At 39.0% G+C, this 25,432-nt stretch overlaps 1 protein-coding gene across 3 annotated transcripts in view; it reads right to left on the bottom strand.

Annotated features, from left to right (window-relative positions):
- DNAJC5B (DnaJ heat shock protein family (Hsp40) member C5 beta) overlaps positions 1-25,432 on the bottom strand; it is a 91,711-nt gene that overhangs the window by 28,735 nt on the left and 37,544 nt on the right. For all 3 annotated transcript variants that reach the window (XM_061122822.1, XM_061122823.1, XM_061122824.1), the window contains one exon: positions 24,885-25,012. In XM_061122822.1, the coding sequence (XP_060978805.1) occupies positions 24,885-25,003 (119 nt within the window). In that variant the 5' untranslated portion in view covers positions 25,004-25,012. The remainder of the gene's footprint in view (positions 1-24,884; positions 25,013-25,432) is intronic.

The raw sequence follows: 25,432 nt of genomic DNA, 5'->3' as shown, positions 1-25,432 counted from the left end.
TACCATCTGAGCCGCTGAAATATTACCAAGCCTTTAAACAACTGCAGAAAAGCAAAATGGCTGTCTGAGGAGGCCTTACAAACAGCTGTGAAATGAAGAGAAGCCAAAAGCAAAGGAGAAAAGGAAAGATACACCCATCTGAATGCAGAGTTCCAAAGAATAGCAAGGAGAGATAAGAAAGCCTTCCTCAGCAATCAATGCAAAGAAATAGAGGAAAACAATAGAATGGGAAAGACTAGAGATCTCTTCAAGAAAATTAGAGATACCAAGGGAACATTTCATGCAAAGATGGGATCAATAAAGGACAGAAATGGTATGGACCTAACAGAAGCAGAAGATATTAAAAGAGGTGGCAAGAATACACAGAAGAACTGTACAAAAAGATCTTCATGACCCAGATTTCCACGATGGTGTGATCACTCACCTAGAGCCAGACATCCTGGAATGTGAAGTCAAGAGGGCCTTAGGAAGCATCACTATGAACAAAGCTAGCGGAGGAGATGGAATTCCAGTTGGGCTATTGCAAATCCTAAAAGATGATGCTGTGAAAGTGCTGCACTCAATATGCCAGCAAATTTGGAAAACTCAGCAGTGGCCACAGGACTGGAAAAGGTCAGTTTTCATTTCAATCCCAAAGAAAGGCAATGCCAAAGAATGCTCAAACTACCACACAGTTGCACTCATCTCACAAGCTAGCAAAGTAATGGTCAAGATTCTCCAAGCCAGGCTTCAACAATACATGAACTGTGAACTTCCAATGTTCAAGTTGGTTTTAGAAAAGGCAGAGGAACCAGAGATCAAATTGCCAACATCCTCTGGATCATCAGAAAAGCAAGAGAGTTCCAAAAAAACATCTATTTCTGCTTTATTGACTATGCCAAAGCCTTTGAGTGTGTGGATCACAATAAACTGTGGAAAATTCTGGAGATGGGAATACCAGACCACATGACCTGCCTCTTGAGAAATCTGTATGCAGGTCAGGAAGCAACAGTTAGAACTGGACATGGAACAACAGACTGGTTCCAAATAGGAAAAGGAGTACATCAAGGCTGTATATTGTCACCCTGCTTATTTAACTTATATGCAGAGTACATCGTGAGAAATGCTGAGCTGGATGAAGCACAAGCTGGAATCAAGATTGCTGGGAGAAATATCAATAACCTCAGACATGCAGATGACACTACCCTTATGGCAGAAAGTGACGAAGAGCTAAAGAGCCTCTTGATGAAAGTGAAAGTGGAGAGTGAAAAAGTTGGCTTAAAGGTCAACATTCAGAAAACTAAGATCATGGCATCTGGTCCCATTACTTCATGGCAAATAGATGGAAACTCCAATACTTTGGCCACCTGATGTGAAGAACTGACTCGTTTGAAAAGACCCTGATGCTGGGAAAGATTGAGGGCAGGAGGAGAAGGGGACAACAGAGGACGAGATGGTTGGATGGCATCACCAACTCAATGGACATGAGTTTGAGTAAACTCCGGGAGTTGGTGATGGACAGGGAGGCCTGGCGTGCTGCAGTCCATGGGGTCGCAAAGAGTTGGACACGACTGAGCGACTGAACTGAACAACTGTAAAAGATCCTTGTTGTGTGTTAAGCTAAGTTCATGAAGTTTTAATGTTGTAGGGATTCACTTAGCATTAGTGGCCAAGGCTTGAACTATGTCTTTACCAGTGTTGTGTAATCTAGCAGACAGATAAATTTTGTCCATAAAAAGTCAAAGTTAAGGGAGGACAGGCCTTTTTTGTTGGTCAGGTGATGTTATCCTGAGTTTAGGTCCAGCTCACATTTCTCCAGCTGAAGATTCTTCAATAGATTTCTTTACATTGTTCTTTTAACTGTAGCATACCATTGAATATTGAGGCATGAATGAGAATCCACATTACAGTCAGGCTTCCAAGAAGAGTCTGTATGTTGCTTTTTCTCCCAGATGCCCACATTTTTGGTGTGCCCACAAAGTCAAAGCCTGTAAGTTGCTAGAGTCTGGATCAATGTCCACTGTTTGGATTTTGGCTTGCTCATCTGTAATAGTTACAGTGTCATTTCATAGAATCTGGGACACTGTGAGAATCTCCATGAAAGACTGAAACATCAGTAGTGTGAACAGTTTCCAAAATGTTCTTTGGCATGAATTTGTCAGTTATGTTTCCCTGGTGACTCAGACAATAAAGAATCTGCCTGCAATGCAGGAGACCTGGGTTCGATCCCTGGGTCAGGAAGATTCCTTGGAAATGGAATGGCAGTCCACTCTACTATTCTTGCCTGGAGAATTCCATGGACAGAGGAGCCTGGCATGCCAGGCATGCCAGGCTTCCCTGTCCTTCACTGTCTCCCGGAGTTTGCTCAAACTCCTGTCCATTGAGTTGATGATGCAAATTGACTGTTCTTAGTATAATTCTTTTCTGCCTCTGAAAATTTCCTACTCCAGAAACTAAAATCACTCTTTCGTTGTTTTCACCATAAGCTCTAATTAGCGCACAGTTCACTGATATGTACATGTAATTTTGTTTCTCCTAGTTGTAGCTTATAGGGTATCTAATCTCTATCCTAAAATAGATTACTGAGATAAGCTTTAGAATAATTCAGTTAAACGTTTCAGCAATAAAACAAAACAGTAAGAAAGTATCTGGAAAATGGGTCTTGGTCAATATGGATTTCAATTAACAAAACTAGAATTTAATATTCAGTGAAACATAAAAAAAAATTTTGTGAGGGCTTTAACCTTGCAGCCAGAGAAGGCTTTATTCCTTCAAATAATAAATGAGGTTTGTCAGGGAGCCTAGAAAAGCCAATTGGCCACCTCAGACTTACCGTCGCCCTGAGTTTTTTATTTACATCCATTGTTTATGTGTGTGTTCCTCAGTCATTCACTTGTGTCAGACTCTTTACAAACCCATGGACTGTAGCCTGCCAGGCTTCTCTGTCCATGGAATTTCCCAGGCAAGAATACTGGAGTGGGTTGCCATATCCTTCTCCAGGGGATCTTCCTGACCCAGAGGTCAAACTCGTTTCTCTTGTTTCTCCTGCACTGGCGGGCGGGTTCTTTATCACTGCACCACCTATTGTTTACCCATTTTAAATTCCTTGATTTTTGGGTTGACTGTTTGGGGGTTGATTGCTACCTTGTCCTAAGTGATCTCTGGTGGCCTTGACTTGCAGTGCCTGGAAGCAGGGCTTCAGTCTGGGCCAGAGATTGAGGTCAGATCCTGATGGTGAGAGCACCGGAATCCTAACCACTAGCCCAGTGGTCAGTGACAAGGCCCTGGCTTCTTGGCTTTGCAGAAAAGAATTCCCACAAAGAAGGGAAAGTAGTGAAACAAGCAAAGTGTTTGTTAGGAGAAAAAGAGTACCGTACATGTGAATAGGCACATGGGCAGGCTCAGAGAGAGCGTCGCTGAGTTGCTTGAATGGTTTTGATACTAAAATATTTTTCTTAATTTATTGTAGATGTAAAAGATTTTTATATACTGATTTTTTTCCTACAAACTTTTAATGTTCATTTATTAATTTTAAGAAATAATATGGTTTTTATATTTTCTATATACACAATCATATAATTAGCAAATAATGAATTTTTTTTCATTTCAATCCATATATCATTTACATTTTTCCTTATCTTATTGTCCTGGCTAAGACCTCCAGTATAATATCAAGTAAGAATGACTAAAGCAGGGGTTCTTCTTTCCTTCTTTAACTAATTCACTAAGAATGAATGAATATTGAATTTTAATCAAATTTTTCTTCTGCATCTGTTGAGAAGATACGTGTTTTCTTTTCCAATCTATTAATATGATTGATTTCTTAGTGTTAAATGAAACTGATGTTCCTGGGATATGCTTAATTATGTGTTATTTTATTTATTGCTGAACTCAGTTTTCTAATATGTGCATTTAATTCTGTCAATTTCCCTCTAACTACTACTTTAACTACATTCCACAAGTTTTAATATGAAATATTAACTTCTGTATCTTTTCTAATTTCAATTGTCATATAATTTTACCCATGAATTATTTTAAATTGTGCCTCCAAATTTTACAACATAGGGGAATTTTCCAGCTATCTTTTTATTTTTGCTTTCCAATTTGATTTCCCTGCAGTGGGAGAACATATTCTATATGATTTAAATCCTTCAAAATTTGAGATTTGCTTTATGTCTCATTACGTGTTCAGTTTTTATGTGTTTCATGTATACTTTAAAGAATATATATTCTGTACTTGTTCAGTGCTTTTTTCATATAAAGACAATAAATTTTCTTTCTAATTCTTTTTGTTCAAATCTTCTGTATTCTTTGCCATTTTATTGTTCTACAAGCAAGGTATAATGAAATCTCCCACTGTTCTGTAGGTTTGCATATTTTTCCTTATAGTTCACTTTTTGCTTTCTATAGTTTAGGCCCTGTTCCTGAGAAGCATACAGATTCACAACTATTATATATTCCTGGTGAACTGAACTTTTATTATTATGAAATATACACCTCTTTTCCCTAGTAATACTTTTTTCCTTTGATATTATTAAGCTATACCAGCTTTCTTTGGATACATTTATACATATAATATACTTTTCTCTTATTTTCAGGTTTCAAATTGGAATACTAAGAAGATGTTATTTTTTAGGTTCTACTTTCAGATGTCTGGAGTATCTTACAAAACTGGGATCATCTTGATCCAATATTAGGACTTGAGACATTCTCAGTCACCCCAACGGCTCAAAGTGCAGTTACAGTCCATAGGAGGGTGGTGTTGCCACTGTCTATTTCTGTATAATAAGCTACAGTAAAATTTAGTAGCTTAAACCAGTATTTTATTTTTTTTGCCTACACTGTTGCCAGCCTATTGGGTTGGACTGTGTGGGAACAGTTTTTTCTTTGCTTTTTGGCTTTGACTGGAACTGAAGGGTCTGCTTCCAAGATGGCTTCCCTGACCTGCTGATCAGTTGGTGCTGCCATGATGGAAGCTCAGTGAGGGCTGTTGGCTGGGAACTCTGCTCCCCTCCATGTGGCTTCTCCACATGGCTGGGTCAGATGCCTCACATCAAGATGATGTCAGGGTAGTTGTCATACTTCTCAAATGTTGTCAAAACTAGAAGCTGCTAGTCCTTGTTGTGATTTAGGTAATCCTCACTTCCATCACATTCTATTAAGTTAAATCAGGTCAGAAATCCAGCCCAAATTCAAGAGCACTACACAAGGATATGAATACCAGCGGATATGGTTTATAGGGGACTACCAAAGTAATTGTCAACCACAGATGATTTACTTCCATTTTGCCCTTTCCCCTGAGCTGCAGCACTTTGGCATCTAAATAGAATTGCAGGATTTCCATTCGTGTAGGGCCAGTGTCCAGGTTTGTTCTCCCTTCTCGGAAGATTGAGTCCCGCTCAGCCTCTTAGCTTGTCTTCTCCTATATCATGACCTAGTCAGCAGCAATATTCTCTTCTTTCAACTGTATGTTAACTCCATAAAGAGCTTTTTACCACTGTTATATGAAATGGGCCTCTGTGTATAATTAATTGTTTATTTCTTTGCTGTAGACTGACACCCATTAGCTCAAAAGCCCGTCCGTGCCAAACTCAAATTTCCACACAATCAGTTATTTTTTTATTAACTCTTTTGGCCATACTGTGAGACTTGTGGGATCTTAGTTCTCCGACCAGGGATTGAAGCCAAGGCTTCGGCAGTGAGAGCACAGAGTCCTAATCACTGTACCGCCAGGGAATTCCCTCAGTTAATTTTAAAATAACCCAAACAAGTAGATTGTTAGCCATTTAGGGCCTATATGCTTTACATATCTGCAAGACTCAACCCATGTCTGCTGGCCATTGATAAGAGAGTCTTGTGTTTGTGAGACTTCAAGCTGCTGTGGCCCTTGGAACTCTCTGACTGAGAGACTCCCCACTCTGCTCCTGAGTGACATCACTTAGATACGTAACCCCTTTTCCAACCTTCTTCTCACCTGGGTGTTCCCTTGGCCTCCTGCCTTCCGATGGTAACCCCCATGCCATACGCCTCTGGGTGGCCTCATGCCGTCAGAGACGTCCCCTCTCATGCAGCCCTGTTCAGGCACCATCCAGCGAAACCTGTGTGTGACTAGCTCTCATGACTGTAGCCTTCCCCTTGATCAGCCCCCAAATCTCTCAAACCGCCACAACCATTTCGACACTGGCACTCAGTACAGTTTTCCTCCTCACAAGGCACTTTAGTATAATAAGCTGCTGAGAGAAATCTGGAGCAAGGGTGTGAGTGGGACTCAAGGAAGCTGGAGCCACTGGGCCAGGATTGGTGTAGAGTCAAGGAACAGAATAGTGAAGAATGATGCCAGTACCACCCCTACTGTGTAAGTGTTTCCGAAACACCGGCTGCCATGTGATGCAAGGGTATGATTCAAGTACTTTGACTACCCAGGCTTCACCCAGGGCCTTCTGACGGCCACATTACACAGTGCTATGATTTCCCCATATTGACAGATGGAATATCTGAGCAGCCCACCCCAGTGATTGCTCATGTTTTCTCCAGTTTTCTGGGATCTACAGTCACATTCACGATTCAAGACAGGTTGCATGACATAATAATGGTTATCTCATTGTGGTGATCTTTTATCTCACTGATTATCTTCTTGTTAAGAGAATCAGTCTTTTCTCTAACAGAATCACATCGAGAGTCCAGTGCTGACCCCTAGTGGCGGTTGAGACACTGATCCCACTGTACTTAAAATGATCCTTTGCCGGATTTTTCCTTGACTCCGTGAGGCATTATGCTTGTCGTTTCTTATAGTGAGACTTAAAAGTTTTTAAAGTTCAAATGCCATTTGATAGAGTCTTATTTTAGATAGTTTTCTGATCATTACAATTTTTTCTATGACTAATTTTAAGAGCAGCTCTTTACCCTCCTTAATAAAATAGAATAGACCATATTTGTGCAAACACAGTAGATAACATATGGCCAACATTAGAAGTAGTTATCCATACCAATCATAAAAATACTACTTTAGGGGAGGAGGACCTTAAGTTCGGACACCAGTGGGCCTCTGACAGCCTTCAGCGGGCCACTAAGATTGTGTGCTATATTTAATACTTTTCCTCCATAGCCTACCACCTCACCCAGGACTCGAGAGCTACATATAATACAGGGTATATCTGTATCTGGCTCAGGTACAGAAAATTTCTGGGCCTCTAAGGCTTCCCGGGTGCTCAGTGGTAAAGAATCTGTTTGCCAGTGTGGACACAGAAGACGTGGGTTTGATCCCTGGGTTGGGAAGATCCCCTAGAGAAGGAAATGGCAACCCACTCCAGTATTCTTGCCTGGAGAATTGCATGGACAGAGGAGCCTGGCAGGCTACAGTCTGTGGGGTCACAAAGAGTTGGACTCAACTAAACGATTAACACTTATTCTTTTAGACTGTCCATTTCACTGAGTCAGTTTCCTTAACTAGACAAACTCAACCTCATGCATGGTCATACTCTTATAGTGATACTCAAATCAATTATATTCAATTTCTTAAAAGCTCTGATTTCCTGACATACCTCCAGGAAGATATGACACTCTAGCCATCCACTGCTTCCACTCCTATTTCTGGGAGACCAGTATTGCTGGAGAGGATTGCAAAAACAGGCAAACCAGGGACAGTAAAGGTTCAGAGCTTCCCACCTCAGCTGGCCTTTCATGCTGCTTGCCAATCCTGTTGCTTGACCTCAGTAAGTTCCCTTTCAAGTCTCCCATGGCAGGTGTTCAAGCTTTTGCCACTTCTTGATTCCTCTTCCTCATTCCCTCACCCCTCTCCACAAGAAACCTCATTTCCTACTTCAAAGGAATTAAGAGGTCATTAGAAAGAAACTCCTTCATACACTTTTATTTCTATACTTATGCATAATTGCACTCATCTTTTCCTCCTCCTTTTATTTAGAGAAAAGAAGAACCTCTCCTTTTTAAAATTAAAATTTCCAGTGTATTCTAGAATCTGTTTAACTGTGCACCTTCCTAAATCCTGGTCCATCAGTCACCAATCCCTACCCCCAACTCCAGTATCTTCAATAATATCTCCATTAGCTCCTTCTCAGCAAGCAAACACACTCATCATTTTTATAAAAGGAAACTACTTTTTTTGTCCTCACCTCCCCTTCAAACTATTGGACTGTTAATTATCTCCTCTTTCTCTTCCCCATATGTACATATACTAAGTTGTTTCAGTCGTGTCCGACTCTTTGCAGTCCTATGGACTATAGCCTACCAGGCTCCTCTTTCCATGGAATTTTCCAAGCAAGAATACTGGAATGGATTGCCATTTCCTTCTCCAGGGGGTCTTCCTGATCCAGAGATCTAACCCAGGTCTCCTGCATTGCAAGTGGATTTTTTACCACTGAGCCACCGGGGAAGGCCCATTTCTCCTCTGCCCACCAGTTAAATCAGTGGTTTTCAACATCTGGTATTAACAGTCATCTGTGAAGGGGTTTTCTTTTTTAAAACTCACATGTCAAGTCATAGATCTTTCTTTCTTTTTCTTTCTCTAGAGGTTTTTTTTTTTTTTTTACTGTGCAAAACTGAAATTCTGTATCTATTAAACAACTTCCCAATTCCTCCTCCCTGGAAACCACAATTCTGTGTTGTTTCTGTGAGCTTGACTGCTTTAGACAGAAATTTGTTTTTGTTTTGCTTAACATATACAGGAGTTACTAGCTCCAAAGCTATCTAACACTTTCTCAACAACTTTGTTGGAATGCTATTATGCTACTAATTATTTGATGCTTTTCCCCCCCTATGGTAAATAGTTAAGCACATTGTACAATATTAATGGCAAAGCATTATACACATACAACGTAAAATTATGGCAATTTGATCTCTATTAAAACATTTAAGCCTGTTCTTTTTGCTTTTTTATTTTGTATTTTTCTTTAGGACTAAATTCATTTTATAACTGGAAGTTTGTAACTTTGGACCATCTCTACCCACCTCACCTAGCCCCAACGACCACCTCTTATAACCACCAGTCTGCTGTCTGTATCTATGAGTTTGGGGGGTTTTTTAGATTCTACGTTTAAGTGAGATTACACATTTTTTGTCTTTGAGTTTTTCACGTAGCATAATGGCCTCAAGGTCTTATTCATGTTGTCAGAAACAGCAAGCTTTCTCTCTTTTTCATGGCTGAATAGTATTCTCTTGAATATATACATTTTCTTTATCCATTTATCCATTGATGGACACTTTGGTTGTTTCCATGTCTTGACTATTGTAAATAGTGCTGCAGTTAACATGGGTACAGATATCCTTTCAAGTTAGTGTTTTTGCTTTCTTTAGATAAATATTGAGAAGTAGAATTGCTGGATCAGATGGTAGTTCTATTTTTAATTTTTTTAAGAACCACTATACTTCCCTAGCGTCTACACCAATTTTTATTCCCTCCAATACTGCACAAGAATTCCCTTTTCTCCACTTCCTTGCCAACAGTTGTTATTTCTTATCTTTTTGAACAGTCTTCCTAACAGGTGTGAGGTGATATTTCCTTATGGTTTTGATTTGCATTTCCCTGATGATTGGTGATGTTGAGCATCCTTGCATGTGCCTGTTGGCCATCTGCATTTCCTCCTTGCAAAAATGTCTATTCCGTTCTTCGGCCCACTTTTCAATCAGGTTGTTTATTTCTTTGATGTTGAGTTGTATGATATATGCAGTTGTTTTTTAAATCAGGTGGGAAAAAATAGGAATTGCAAACAGATTAATTCTGTCTTCTATATTTACCTATGAAGTTACTTTTACTGGTGTCCACTATGTCTTCATGTGGATTCAAGTTACTGACTAGTGTATTTGCATTTCAGCCTGAAGGACTCCTTTTAGGATTTCTTATAGGGGAAGTCTACTAATGACACAGTTATTTATTTATCTTGAAATGTCTTGATTTCTCTTTCATTTTTGAGGGATTATTTTGGTAAATATAGAATTATTGGTTGACATATTTTTTCAGCTTTTGAATATATTAGTCTACTGCCTTCTGGCCTCATAGTTTGTAATGAGAAATCAGTTGTTGATCTCATTGAGGACTGTTTATAAATGCTGATTCATTTTTCTCTCATTGCTTTCAACATACTATTTGGCTTTGAACAGTGGTTTAAGAGGTATCTCAGTGAGGATTTTCTTGAGTGTATCTAATTAGAAATTATGGAACTTCTTGGATATGTAGATTATTTCTTTTTTGGAAAGTTTTAGCCATTATTTCTTCAAATATTCTTCTTTCCCCTTTCTGTTTCTCCTCTCCTCTGGGACTCATATGTGTATGTTGGTCTGCATGATGGTATATGTGGAGAAATTGATCTATTTTCAACTTCGTTGGTTCTTTCTTCTGCCTGCTCATATCTACTATTAAAGTCTCTAGTGAATTTTTCATTTTAGTTATTGTACTCTTCAGCTAACTCTGGAATTTCTATTTTTGTTCATTTATATACTTTTTGTTATTTTATTAATATTCAGTATGTGATGAGATACCATTTTCATCTTTCCTTTTGTTCTTCAGATATGATTTTCTTTATCCTTTGACATATTAGCTTACTTAAAGTCTTTGTCTAATATGTCCAAATTTGGAGCTTTCTCAGGGACAGTTGCTATTGATTATTTTTCACCCTGCATATGGGCTTTATTATCTTGCTTTTTGTTTTTGCGTGGCTCATAATATTTTGTTTTGAAAACCAGACATTTTGAATAGTATAATCTGGCAACTGTACATATCAGATTCTCTTCTTTCTCTATGGTTTTCAGTTGTTAACTTGCGGTAGTTGTTGTTTAGTAACATTTCTGACCTAGTTTTATAAAGTCTGTATTCTTTGTCATGTGTGGCCACTGAAGTCTCTGTTCCATTAGCTTGATGGTCAGCTAAGGATTACACAGATTTTCTTACACATTTGGAACCAAAAATCACTCAGTCTTTGCAGATGAGCTCTGTGTGTGTGTGTGTGTGTGTTAGGACACACTTTCAGCACTCAGCTAGGCAGTTTACAACTGTGCCTTATAATAGCCTTCACTTCCTGCTTGCACACCTCTTCAAGGTCAGTCAGAAGTGGGACCCTAAGGCTTTCTTGGGTCTTTTCTGAGCATATGCAGAGCCCTAAGCATGAGAGTAGCTTCTAGATTCCCAGAAATATGTCAGAGCTTTCCAAAGCCCTTCAAAGTATCTCATTCCCCAGCCTTTCTTCCCAAGTTTCTTTAGTGAGTCTACTGTTACCCCAACTGTTATCATTACCTCAGGCAGCAATGACTACAAATTTGCCCATAAATGTTTTCAACAAATCCCCCCACACACACTTTTCATGGCAACTTTAGCACTGGATAAGTTTTGATTTAGGTGAGATAAAACAAACCTCTTAAATAGGTCTTCCAGAAAACCACCAGACAGATCATCCAATGACAATTATTTGCAAATGAAGTCCTTCCTGCTTGTTCTAGTACCAGGAGTACCATGAATGCAGGCAGTTTATTTTCAAGGTTGCAGCTGAGCTCAGGAGCAAGTTGTGGGACTAGGATAATTTAAAATGCCATGAAATTCGCTATTCTTACCATGATTCAACTTAATTAAAAATAAGTACACCCCAGTTGCCACAAGCTTTTGTACAGTGTCCAGGTTCTGAAAAGGTTGATTCTAATAGTTTTGATAGTTGAAAAATCTTTCAGATTTTTAGTTGTTTTTATGGTGGAGCAGATTTTAGGAGTACCTTATTCAACTATTTCCAGTGATATCATCACTTATCAATAGTTTTAATACATATACAAATGTATTTTTAAAGTTTATAGAAAAAATTTCTTTGAAAGTATACTTTTATACTTTATGCTTCTGTTTCAAGAATACTGATAGACATAAAGCAGATTTAAGGAACATTTTGGTACCTAAAAGATGTAGCATTGTCCAATGAGGTAAACAATGTTAGTTTTGTACCTTCGTACCCTTGCTTTCACATTTATGTCTACATAATTTCTTTCAATTGCTATATTATGTTTTTTGACTTGAGAGCCATTGCTCAAGCACCCAGGAAAACAAGCATTGCTTTTTCATACTGATTTATTCATTTATACTTTTCATGCATGTATTTATTTGTACTTAGTCACTCAGTCATGTCCTACTCTTTATGGCCCCATGGGCCATATAGCCTGCCAGGTCATGGAATTTTCCAGGCAAGAATACTGACATGGATTACCACTTCCTATTCCAGGGGATCTTACCCACCTAGGGGTAGATCCTGCATCTCCTGCATTGCAGGTGGATTCTTTTACTGCTGACCAACAGGAAAGCCAGTGTAAATTGTCCTAAAATTGGTGTAATTTGTCCTAAAATTAAGACTGCATTAAGTTTCTTGTGGAAGACTTCTCTAATCCTTGATCCACATCAGCTTTGTTATGTACTCTCATGGAACCATCCTTTCTTCCTTTAGATCTCCTTATCTTATCAGTAATTATACACTCATTTTTGTCATCATTTGATTAATTCTTATCTCCTCCATTAGGTTACATGAGATCAGTGACCATGATTTGCTTAGAATTGTACCCCCAGAACCTACCATAATGCTTGGAACAGAAATGAATAATGGCATGAAGCATTCACTTTCATTAAATGATTAATATGAATTCTATGCTCAAATTAATCTATTTCCCTACACCATAACTTCCCTTGTTTTGCTTGTTGTTTAATATGTATCTTTTAAACCTTACTAAATCTAACTCTTTATAAGTTAACCTCTTTAAATGACACAAAATTTGTATTTACAGATATGTATCAATTAGGGAAAGTGACATTAGAGAAAAAAGACATTAGAGAAAGAAATGGCAACCCACTCCAGTATTCTTGCCTGGGAAATCCCATGGACAGCAGAGCCTGGCGGGTTACAGTCCATGGGGGTCACAAGAGTCAGACACAACTTAGTGACTAAACCACTACCACCATCAGTAGACATAGATACAGAAATCAGTTCAGTTCAGTCACTCAGTCATGTCCAACTCTTTGTGACCCTATGGACTGCAGCACGCCAGGCTTCCCTGTCCATCACCAACTCCCGGAGTTCATGTCCATTGAGTCAGTGATGCCATCCAACCATCTCATCCTCTATTGTCTCCTTCTCCCACCTTCACTCTTTCCCAGCATCAGGATCTTTTCCAATGAGTCAGTTCTTCACATCAGATGGTCAAAGTATTGGAGCTTCAGCATCAGTCCTTCCAATGAATATACAGGACTGATTTCCTTTAGGGCTGGCTGGTTTGATCTCCTTGTTGTCCAAGGGACTCTCAAGAGTCTTCTCCAACACTATAGTTCAAAAGCATCAGTTCTTTGGCATTCAGCTTTCTTTATGGTCCAACTCTCACATCCATACTTGACTACTGGAAAAACCATAGCTTTGATTATACAGACCTTTGTCAGTAATGTCTCTGCTTTTTAATATGCTCTCTAGGTTTATTATAGCTTTTCTTCCAGGAAGCAAGCGTCTTTTAATTTCATGGCTGCAGTCATCATCTGCAGTGATTTTGGAGCCCAAGGAAATAAAGTCTGTCACTGTTTCCCCATCTATTTGCCATGAAGTGACGGGACCAGATGCCATGATCTTAGTTTTTTGATTGTTGAGTTTTAAGCCAACTTTTTCACTCTCCTCTTTCACTTTCATCAAGAGGCTCTTCAGTTCCTCTTCACTTGCTGCCATAAGGGTGGTGTCATCTGCATATCTGAGGTTATTGATATTTCTCCTGGCAATCTTGATTCTAGCTTGTACTTTATCTAGCCCGGCATTTCGCATGGTGTACTCTGCATACAAGTGAAATGAGCAAGGTGACAATATGCAGCCTTGACGTACTCCTTTTCCTATTTGGAACGAGTCTGTTGTTCCATGTTCAGTTCTAACTATTGCTTCTTGACCTGCATACAGATTTCTCAGGAGGCAGGTCAGGTGGTCTGGTATGCCCATCTCTTTAAGAATTTTCCACAGTTTATTTTGATCCACACCATCAAAGGTGTTAGCGTAGTCACTGAAGCAGAAATAGATGTTTATCTGGAACTCTCTTGCTTTTTCTATGATCCAACAGATGATGGCAATTTGATCTGTGGTTCCTCTGCCTTTTCTAAATCCAGTTTAAACACCTGGAAGTTCTCATTTCTGGTACTTTTGAAGCGTGGCTTGGAGAATATTATTCTGAGCATTACTTTGCTAGCTTGTGAGATGAGTGCAATTGTTCAGTAGTTTGAGTATTCTTTGGCATTGCCATTCTTTGGGATTGGAATGAAAACTGACCTTTTCCAGTCCTGTGGCCACTGCTGAATTTTCCAAATTTGCTGGCATATTGAGTGCAGCACTTTCACAGCATCATCTTTTAGGATCTGAAATAGCTCAGCTGGTATTCCATCATGTTGAGAGATGAATATACATGTATATTCATATCTCACAGTATAACATAATAAGTATTCAAAAGTAAATAGGTATTGGGTGAATGAGTGAGTGTGGAAAAAATCATTGATCATATTGATTCTAGAGCCCAGGAATAATCAAAATGGATGCTGCATGAAGAATGAAGAGGATCAAGTTAGTTCAACTTGATCAAGTTAGATAAAGTTCAACTAAGAGGAAGAAATAAGAGGATCTGCTATGGGAGAAGGGAAGTTCTTACTAACCTGGAGGATCACTCTGGCATAGCCTCATCTACTCTTCTTTTCAGTGGAAGGTTTTAGAACTCAGGAAGCAAATTAGTGCTTGATAGAGATTAATTTCAATTTATTTTGTGAGCTTGAATCATCACTTTGCCTTGTAAATATTTACAATTCTTCTATTAGCTATGCACTCCCCTGACATTTAAACTTTATTCATAAGCACCTCTGTTATGACCTGTAATTGCTGATAAAGATGGGTAAAAGCGCCATGTATTGGGGTTGCCACAGATTGCTATGGAAATGACAATCTTTCCTGCCTCTTATGAAAACACCATTTGCCTCACTTCGGCCTAGACTGAGGCAACTCACCTCTTCAGAGGTGGAAGACAATTTCCAAAAAGTTCCGTGTGAAGTTGAATGAAACAGAAGAATCAACTGAGTCCCTGCTACCTTGGGAACCAAGATTTTGGTACCTTGTCTACAAGGAGAAATTAAGCTCATCCATGGACAAAGAGACCCGGGTGCTAATGTACAAATGAATCATTCTGATTCTGTGGTTCTCTGAGGACTTAAGAAAGAGCTCAGTCTTTGATTTCTCCTCCAGTTGGCCAACCATATGGTACGCTGTTGTGCCATAAACACCAGAGAGACCAATCAGCCTTCTTTTCGGCCATTTTGTTTGTTTTTATTTAACTTCACATGCGTGAAGTTAGTACACATGTAGTAACTTCACATCAGTGTACACATCAGTGTAAATAAAAACTAACATTTAAGTTACAGATGAGATTGTGAATACTCAAGAATTAGATTCTCTAAATTGCCCAGCTGGCTCTATTTTCTAGTTTTCTATTCACTATTGTCTGTCTCCTCCTTCACCAGCTTCCTAACTCAAAAATGTTGTTGGTTCAGAGATGCTGCTTAAATTAGGCAAGAGGGGAAAACATGTCTGTTTAAAGCTACAGCAAATATGAGAAAGATGGGTAAGTGCTTAACCATTCTGGGTGTATCTGAACTTTAAAAGATTAACTCAAGTAAGTTTTCTTCAGACAGCATGAAAAAGGGGTAGTAAAGACTTTTAGGCAGTGGGAGAATGGGGGAAATCTTTCTTCATCTTATGAAACCCAGTTGGGATCAAGTGACATGATCCAGCTATGGAAAAATTGGATTAAATAAGGCTTAGACTTCAAACTCCTTGGAATTCTGGTGGCTGAGATGGTAAAGAATCTGCCTGCAATGATCTGAGTTTGATCCCTGGGTTGGGAAGATCCCCTGGACAAGGAAATGGCAACCCACTCCAGTATTCTTGCCTGGAGAATCACATGGGCAGAGGAGCTACAGTCCATAGGGTCACAAAGAGTCAGACATGACTGAGTGACTCACACTTTTTTTCACTTTTTCAGACTTCACACTGTTAGGAGTTATTACACTCTAATACCAAAAGAAGATTTATTTCATAAGGAAGGCCCTGGATAAGACTCATGGCACAAACCTGAAACTACCACAACATTGTTAATTGGCTATACCCCCAATACAAAGTAAAAAGTTCAAAGTTTGAAAAAAAAGACTCAAAGCATGAGTTTCATTCTGTGATGTGGCACTTTTGACATGGTACGGAAACTCACCTTATGTGAGATAAATGGTTTTTGAACAGTAGCACCAAATAGCAGGATAATTTCAGACTTTTAAGGATAATGAGAGTATCTGTCCATTCATAATAGTACCTGGTACTTTCATTGTGCTTTTCCACAAAGGGCTCCATGCACTTTGAAAAAGTAATCTCTTCAAAAAATTTCAGTGAGGCAAGAGCTTTGGTACATTGTGGATTGACACAGCAGAAACCTTCCTCTTGTCATACTCCTTGATGTCCTTTGAGAGAGCTGGGGGCTCCAATTTATCAGGTGACTAACGAAGCATGATTGTACTCATAATGCAGGAAAAACAATGATATGGGGAAAGGAGATGGTTTATTCACATAAAAGTTCTAGGATAAAGATTTCTAAATAGACCCAGAAAGGGACTGAGAGAGATCTGTGAGGCTTCTGTCTATGATATCTCTTAAAAATAAAGAGCTAAAGATATTGATAATTTCCCATCCAACTCTGTAACCCCTCTTTGAGAATGTTACTGCTTCTCCTTCCCATAGAGTTGGATCCCACAGTCCTTGCTAAGTGGTAGTGGGGATTTGTGATTCCAGATCTCTAGTCTGAGCCAGGCATACATGGGTGAGCATCTGACCTAGCTGAGTCCATTAGCTACTTGCTCAGGAATTGAGAATTGGGACCTAGCAAAGCTGAAAAGTGGATAAGAACCAAAATAGTTCTCCTCTTCCCACCTCTGTCTACCTTTATGGGACTATGTAAAACATTCTGTTTCCTTCTCTGAGAAGCTCTAAGTTGGTTTATAAAGGAAGCCTTGATGGAAAACAACCTAAATATCCATTGACAGAGAAATGATTCATTCACCATACGGCTATACAGCACTGTGAAAACAATGAAACTTCTTTATGAACTGACCATTTCTTAGAATGATCTCCAAGATATATTAGAAAAGAATACAACACACAAGATAGGAATGATAGTACACTACCATTTGTATAACAAGAAAGGGAAAATTTAACACACTTAGACCATTTACATTTAATATAATTACTAATACATAAGTCTGTCATTTTACTATTTGATTTCTGCTTGTTTCCTCTATTTCTCATTTCTCCATTTCCCTTTCTTGTCTTCCTGGGGGTTATTTGAACATTTTTAATGATTCCATCTTGATTTACTTGGTTTTTTTTTTGCAATATATTAATTTGTCTACTCTTTTTAGTGGTTGGGTATATATTTATCACAGTCTACTGATAACAGTGTTTTACCAATTTGAGTGATGTGCAGAAGCTTTACTCCCATTTAGATCCCATTATCCTCTCCACTTTAAATGTCATTGTCTTGAATATCAGACGGTGCTATAAAATTTTTATGGGGTTTCTCAGGTAGCTCAGACAGTAAAGAATCTGCCTGCAATGCAGGAGACCTGGGTTCTATCCCTGGGTTGGGAAGATCTCCTGTAGGAGGGGATGGCAACCCACTCCAGTATTCTTCCCTGCAGAATCACATGGAGAGAGGAGCCTGGCAAACTACAGTCCATGGGGTTGCAAAGAGTTGGACATGACTGAATGGCTAAGAACACATAATTTTTATACCAATCATCATATATAATTTAAAAAACTTATGAGAAGGATAGTCAATTGTATTTACCCGTATTTCTGTAGTCCCTGGGGTTGCAAACAATCAGACTGAGCGACTGAACAACAACAGTATTTCTGTGTCCTTCATGTTCTTTCTTCCTTTCAGATCCAAGATTCCTTCTTTTATCATTTTCTTTCTTTTGAAGAACACCCTTTAGCCATTCTTTGAGTAGATCTGCTAGTGATTAATTGTTTTAGTTTTCCTTATTCTGAGAATGTCTTTCTTTCCCCTTAATTCCTGAAGTATAGAATGGGAAAGACTAGAGATCTCTTCAAGAAAATTAGAGATACCAAGGGAACATTTCATGCAAAAATGGGCACAATAAAGGGCAGAAATGATACGGACCTAACAGAAGCAGAAGATCTCAAGAAGAGGTGGCAAGAATACACAGAAGAACTGTCCAAAAAAGATTTTCATGACCTAGATAATCACAGTGGTATGATTACTCACCTAGAGCCAGACATCCTGGAATGTAAAGTCAAGTGGGTCTTAGGAAGCATCGCTACGAACAAAGCCAGTAGAGGTGATGGAATTCCAGTTGAGCTCTTACAAATAAAAGATGATGCTGTGAAAGTGCTGCACTCAATATACCAGCAAATTTGGAAAACTCAGCAGTGGCCACAGGACTGGAAAAGGTCAGTTTTCATTCCAATCCCAAAGAAAGGCAATGCCAAAGAATGCTCAAACTACCACACAGCTGCATTCATCTCACACACCAGTAAAATAATGCTCAAAATTCTCCAAGCCAGGCTTCAATGGCACATGAACCATGAACTTCCAGGTGTTTAAACTGGATTTAGAAAAGGCAGAGGAACCAGAAATCAAATTTCCAACATCTGCTGGATAATCAAAAAACCAAAAGAGTTCCAAAAAAACATCTACTTCTGCTTTATTGATTATGCCAAAAAAAACTGTGGAAAATTCTTCAAGAGATGGGATAACCAGACCACCTGACCTGCCTCTTGAGAAATCTGTATGCAGGTCAGGAAGCAACAATTAGAACTGGACATGGAACAACAGACTGGTTCCAAGGCTGTATATTGTCATCCTGCTTATTTAACTTATATGCAGAGGACATCTTGAAAAACGCTGGGCTGGAAGAAGCACAAGCTGGAATCAAGATTGCTGGGAGAAATATCAATAACCTCAGATATGCAGATGACACCACCCTTATGGAAGAAAGCGAAGAAGAACTAAAGAGCCTCTTGAGGAAAGTGAAAGAGGAGAGTGAAAAAGTTGGCTTAAAAGTCAACATTCAAAAAACTAAGATCATGGCATCTGGTCCCATCACTTTCATTGCAAATAGATGGGGAAACAGTGGAAACAGTGAGAGACTTTATTTTCTTGGGCTCCAAAATCACTGCAGATGGTGATGGCTACAGCCATGAAATTAAAAGACACTTGCTCCCTGGAAGAAAATCTATGACCAACCTAGACAGCATATTAAAAAGCAGAGACATTACTTGGCCAACAAAGGTCCATACAGACAAGGCTATGGTTTTTCCAGTATTCATGTATGGATGTGAGAGTTGGACTGTAAAGAAAGCTGAGCACTGAAGAATTGATGCTTTTGAACTGCGTTGTTGGAGAAGACTCTTGAGAGTCCCTTGGACTGCAAGGAGATCCAACCAGTCCATCCTAAAGGAGATCAGTCCTGGGTGTTCATTGGAAGGACTGATGCTGAAGTTGAAACTCCAGTGCTTTGGCCACCTGATTCGAAGAGCTGACTCATTTGAAAAGACCCTGATGCTGGGAAAGATTGAAGGTGGGAGGGGAAGGGCACGACAGAGGATGAGATGGCTGGATGGCATCACCTACTTGATGGGCATGAGTTTGAGTAAACTCCGGGAGTTGGTGATGGACAGGGAAACCTTGCCACCTGCAGTCCATGGGGTCGCAAAGAGTTTGACATGACTGAGCGACTGAACTGACTGACTGATAGTTTCACCAGACATAGAATTCACAGTTCTTTAAGCATTTGAAAACTGTCGTATCGCTTCTTTCTGGTCACTATTGTTTCAGATGAGAAATCTGCTGTCATTTGAATTACTGTTCCCATATAGGTATTATGTCGTTTCTCTGTCTGCTTTTAAGATATTTTCTTTGTCTTTAGTTTTCAAAGGTTTAATTATGGTATATCTTGGCATGAACTTGTTTAGATTTATTCTATTTGAGATGTACTTAACCTCTTGATTTCTAGGTTTGTATATTTTGCCAAATTTGGGGAATTTTCAGTCATTATTTCTTTGAATACTCATTCCGTGCCACTCTTTCTCCTCCCCTTCTAGGACACCAGTGCTATAAAAGTTGGGTCTTTTGTTAATGGCCTCACAGTTTCCTGTGACTGTTTTCAGTTTATTTTCTTTCTGCTGTTCAGGTTGCATATATTCCATCGATCTGTCCTCTGCTGATTCTGTTCTCTGTTATCCTACTCTACTACTAAGCTCATCCAGTTAGTTGTATTATTTCTATAATTTTTCAGTTCTTTAATTTCCATTTGGTTCTTTTTTTTATTACTTCTATTTCTTTGCTGAGATTTCTTTTTTTTTTTTTTTTTTCACTTGGTTCAAGAGAATTTGCAATTGCTTACTGAATCTTTTTTGATGGTTACTCTAGGATGCCTAGATAACTCCAATAACTGGTTCATCTCTGTGTGGGAGTAAGGTGGTTATCTTTTCTCATGCAAGTTGGGATTTCCTTTTTTCTTTGTATACCATGAGTGATTTTAATGTAGACATTTTGGCTATTGTGTTATGAGACTCTGGTTTCTATTTTTTTTTTTAAATAAAACACTATAGTTTTAAAACATTATTTATTTATTTATTATTTTCGGCTGTGCTGGGTCTTTGTTGCTGTCCGGGCTTTTTTTCTGGTTGCGGTGAGTGGGTGCTACTCCCTAGGTGCCGTGTGCGGGCTTCTCATTGCTGTGGCTTCTCTTGTGGAGCACCAGCTCTACAGTAGTTGCCACGCACTCACTCAACAGTTGTGGCTCGTGGTCTCCAGGGCATGGGCTCAGTAGTTGTGATGCATGGGTTTATGTGCCCTGTGGCATGTGGGATCTTCCCAGCCCAGGGATCAAACTGGAGTCCCCTGCACTGCAAGGCAGATTGTTAACCACGGGACCACCAGGGAAGCCCCTCTGGGTCCTATTTAAATTTTTTACTTTAACAGACAGTCACTTTGTTAGAGTTTAGCTTGCAGGTCCTAGCCTACTTTTGTGGTTGGTGGTTCCAATGACAATCTAATTTTCAGACCCTATAGTGTTGTTTTGGTCAGCTTGGTCTGTCTCCTGCTTCTGGGGCCGCTGCTGGTGCTTGTCAGTTCTAGATGAAGAAGTGAAAGGGGCCTCTCCAGGCTGGGTGCCTTCATGTCTTTAGGTGGGGAAAGAGAATCCCCAGGGGCAGGGACAAAAACACTTCCTGGGCTGGGTGTTTGTTGTGGCAGAATCCCTTGGTGGTAATTTCCCCTGTAAAGTGGGGTCTCTGGTGAGAGAGAGGAGTCTCAGGCGGGTGGGAAAGTCCTCTCTCTGGCTGTTGTTAGGGAGACATTCAGTGGGTCCTCTTGGCCATTTCTGTGGGGGTTGCCTGGAGCTGTTGGCAGGGCTCCCGTTCGGTTTGGAGGAAGTGAAGGACCACCTGGCTGCCTTCCATTGCTACGGCGGGTGTTGGGAGAGGCCAGGCCCGCCTTACCTTTGCTTAGATGTGGAGTTGTCCGAGGCCTCGTCACACTGTTGTTCCTTTGCTCCTGTGGTCCCTAACGAATTCACCTTTTCTTCTTCCTTCTACCTTTCGAAGGTTCTCTTTTTTTGTCTCTTGAGTTATTTCCAAAGCTTTTTGTCATGGTTAGCATGAGGAACTGGGAGAGACAAGCCTATACCATCTTGCCTAGACCAGAAGGTCTCTATATGTGCTTATATAGGCATAAGATCTCTCTGTAGAAGGGTACACAAGGAATTGTTTTCCCAGGGTAGGGAACCTGGGGGACATGAGGTAGGAAGGAGACTTTTTTCTTACATACCTGTTTATGTATTCTTCCCTGATGGCTCAGACAGTAAAGCATCTGCCTGCAATGTAGGGGACCTGGGCTTGATCCCCGGGTCAGGCAGATCCTCTGGAGAAGGGCATGGCAACCCACTCCTGTATTCTTGCCTGGAGAATTCTACGGACAGAGGAGCCTGATGGGCTACAGTTCATGGAGTCACAAAAAGTCTGACACGACTGAACAACTAACACTTTCATTTTACGTGATCTCATGTTAATCAGGTGAATATATTATGTATTCAAAAACAAAGTAAAATTTCTAGCTCAATCTTATTCAAGAGCACAGCCAAGGATTACAACAGAGGTGAAGCAGCATATAGATTCAACAGTTGGTAATTTTATTAAACTTCACTGACTTTTAATTTCACTGTATTGTCACTGCTTTGATCCAGATCCCTGAATATAAGAATACTATTCTCAGTGGATTTTTCAGCCTGCTCATACATTTTGAATAACAAGCAGAATACAAATATGTAATTTAGTTAGAAGGAGAGACTTTTGGCAGCATACTAGTATCCTAATCAGCTGAAAAAATAATATTTGTATGACATTAAAACAAAATTAATAGGAAGACACTGATTACATGAAGAGACTTTAGGTTGTAATGATTAAACTTGCAAACTACTCAGCATAATTAGTGCCTTAATTAGGATATGACCTGAAATTTCAGCTTACAAAATAAAGGCAATTAAAAGTCACATTTGTAAAGTGAGCTCTAGAACTTACAGTTAGACATCACTTTTTTTCTCATTTTGGGAAGCATCTTTGTAGGTATTATGCTTATTGTGCATTTACTTTGATTCCTAGTCTCACCCCCCGCCCCCCGCACAATGTCTCAGCCCACAGCCTTAAACGTCAAGTTTAATGACCTTCACCAAGGACATCTACACACAGGAAGCCGAACAGCTTCCAGCCACACTCCTGGGCAGCTCTAGGGTGCAATGAAACAGCAAAGACTTGTCTAGCACATTAAGTGAAGTAAATTAGAAGTTTGATATTGACTTTGATTGAAATATACCATTTCACAGAACTATTTGGTTCCAAATGGCAGTTTTCACAGCTGTCATTTATTTTTCAACATGTGCTTCTTGAAGGCATTTCAGGTCCCACAGCTTACCACATGGTGAAGGTTCTAATCCAAAGTCAAAGAATTTTCCATCAGTAGATAAAAATGGAGAATTCAATAAATTTTGGTGGGCTAGTGATTTAGGAAAAAAGTAATTTGGAATCCTACCTTCATTTCTCATGCCAAAATAAACTCCAAATGGATCAAAGATTGAATATAAAAGGAAAATTATAAATGTACTATAAGAAGATAATGGTTAAATATTTTTATAATATTATAGTAGAGAGAGGCTTTTTAACCACAACAGATTATGCAAAAGCCATAAAGGAAATGACTAACAAATTTGCCTACTTAAAGATTTTAAACTTCCATACAGCAAAAAAAAAAAAAAAGTTTTCCTAATTCAAGGCCAAATTAAGAAATGACTGATTAAAATCTGAAACTTTCATTTGTCTTTTGATTCATTTTTCTTCTAAAGGCACAGTTTTATTTTTCAGTAAGTTAGGAAATAATTGGAAATATGCATTACCATTTATGTACAAGGATATTAAGTATAGGGTAAACTAAAAGAATTTACATGTTAAAAGATAGCTCATGGGACTTCTCTGGTGGTCCAGTGACTGTCTGCACTCCCAGTGCAGGGGGCCCAGGTTCAACCCCTGGTCAGGGAACTAGATCCCAGATGCCACAACTAAGACCCAATGCAGCCAAATAAATAAGTTAAAATATTTTTTTAATGGCTCATTAATTAAGTTACAGAATAGCCTAGGCTACAGGCATTAAAAATCACAATATTAAATGGCACCTATATTCATGATAGATCCTCTTTAAAAAGAAAGCTAATTAGTTGGTGGGAATATAAATTCGTATAGCCACTGTGAAAAACAGTATGGAAATTTCTTAGAAAACTAAAAATAGAACTGCCATATGACCCTGTAATTTCACTCCTGGGTATGTATCCAAAAAAAACCAAAACCTCTAATTCAAAAAAATACTTGCACCCAGTATAGGGGTGGGAGAGTGGGAGGTACAAACTGCTGAATTTAACTTAGGCTATATGTATTGTACAACACAGGGAATATCACCAATATGTAGTAACTGTAAATGGAAAGTAATCTTTAAAAATTGTATAAAAATAAAAAATAGAACAGAGAAAAAAATATGTTTTTCTAAAATATAAAAGGCATGAATCTGGAAAAAATTTTAAGAATGAAAAAATACAATAAACTAGTGAATATAACACAAAAGAAGCAGACTCACAGATATAGAGAACAAACTAGTGGTTACCAGAGGCCAAGAGGGGGGACAATGTAGGGGTTGTATTATCTAGATTTTTTTTTAAAGACTGGAAGAAAAATTTCAGTGATCGTCAGGAGAGGTAAAATAATGGATAAATGTTATTATTTTCATTTTTAGTAATTTCCAAATTTTGCAAAACAATTATACTTAATCCTTTTTTAAATTCCTTGATGCTTTTAAGAAAAAGTTATTTCAGTTTTTCCCAAAACAGCTGAGTTGGAACTAGATCAGATATGAAAGATCAAAATGGAAGACTTGAAAAGCATAGCATAATACAGCAATTGCAAGAAACCCCCCTTTATGTTTTTAAAATCCTCTGCCATATTTGGTGGTGCTATCTCATGTCAGTTAACCACAACTCCTGGTCATTCGCGGTGTCCGTCTGTCTGTCTCTCTCTCTCTAATAACACAGGCCTAGAACACAAGACTACCTTTCCAGCATCACAGGAGAGTTCTTTCATAAAATCAGCATCATCCTTCTATGTTCCCAACTGCTCAGCTGTAGAACAGGGAATGGAACATGAGTTCCAAATCTCTGATTACCAGGCCTCAGCAGGAAGCTTATGTCTCTGAAACTCACCAATCACAACATAGCTATCACTAGTAGTACAGGAAATGCCATCATTGAACTTCCTGTGTACCTGTAGGTCTTCTTAATTTCTTCATTTGATGCTCCTTTATGCAGACCAAGAATTTCATATAGAGCTTTTCCAGATGTTGACATTGTCCGCTGTCGTTGGTTAGGTATGTTACATGCCATTTTCTCAAACTGCAAAATCAAAGAGGGAGATGGCTGTGAAGGTTATGCATGCCAGATCTCTAAAGGGAAGATTGTTTCTGAAGTCAGCTGCAAAAGGAGGGGAGAAAAGGATTAGGAAAGCCAACACTAGAGCTTTAGGTCAGGGTCCTCAGGGCAACACGCAGTCATGCAAATAGAATATGGCTTTTCCACATGGCTAAACAGAAGCAAGATGTTATCTAAATAGCCAGCTAACTTAGAATTGTTAAAAACTGATCCTCCCAAGTCGGGCATATGTAGTTTTTTTTCTGTCAAAATTTTTTTGGTTAGAATTTGTCCTTTTTAGAATATCTTTTCCAAATGTAGCCAACAACGGAAATAATCATCTACTTTACTTTGACACTATTGGAGTAGCCATTGTTAGAGTGTGAGTTCTTAAACAAAAAACTA

The sequence above is a fragment of the Dama dama genome, chromosome 21 (assembly GCF_033118175.1).
Source record: "Dama dama isolate Ldn47 chromosome 21, ASM3311817v1, whole genome shotgun sequence".
In the NCBI taxonomy this organism is placed as follows: Eukaryota; Metazoa; Chordata; class Mammalia; order Artiodactyla; family Cervidae; genus Dama; species Dama dama.
The sequence above is the reverse complement of the archived record's forward strand: the minus strand, read 5'-3'. Positions and strand labels throughout refer to the sequence as shown.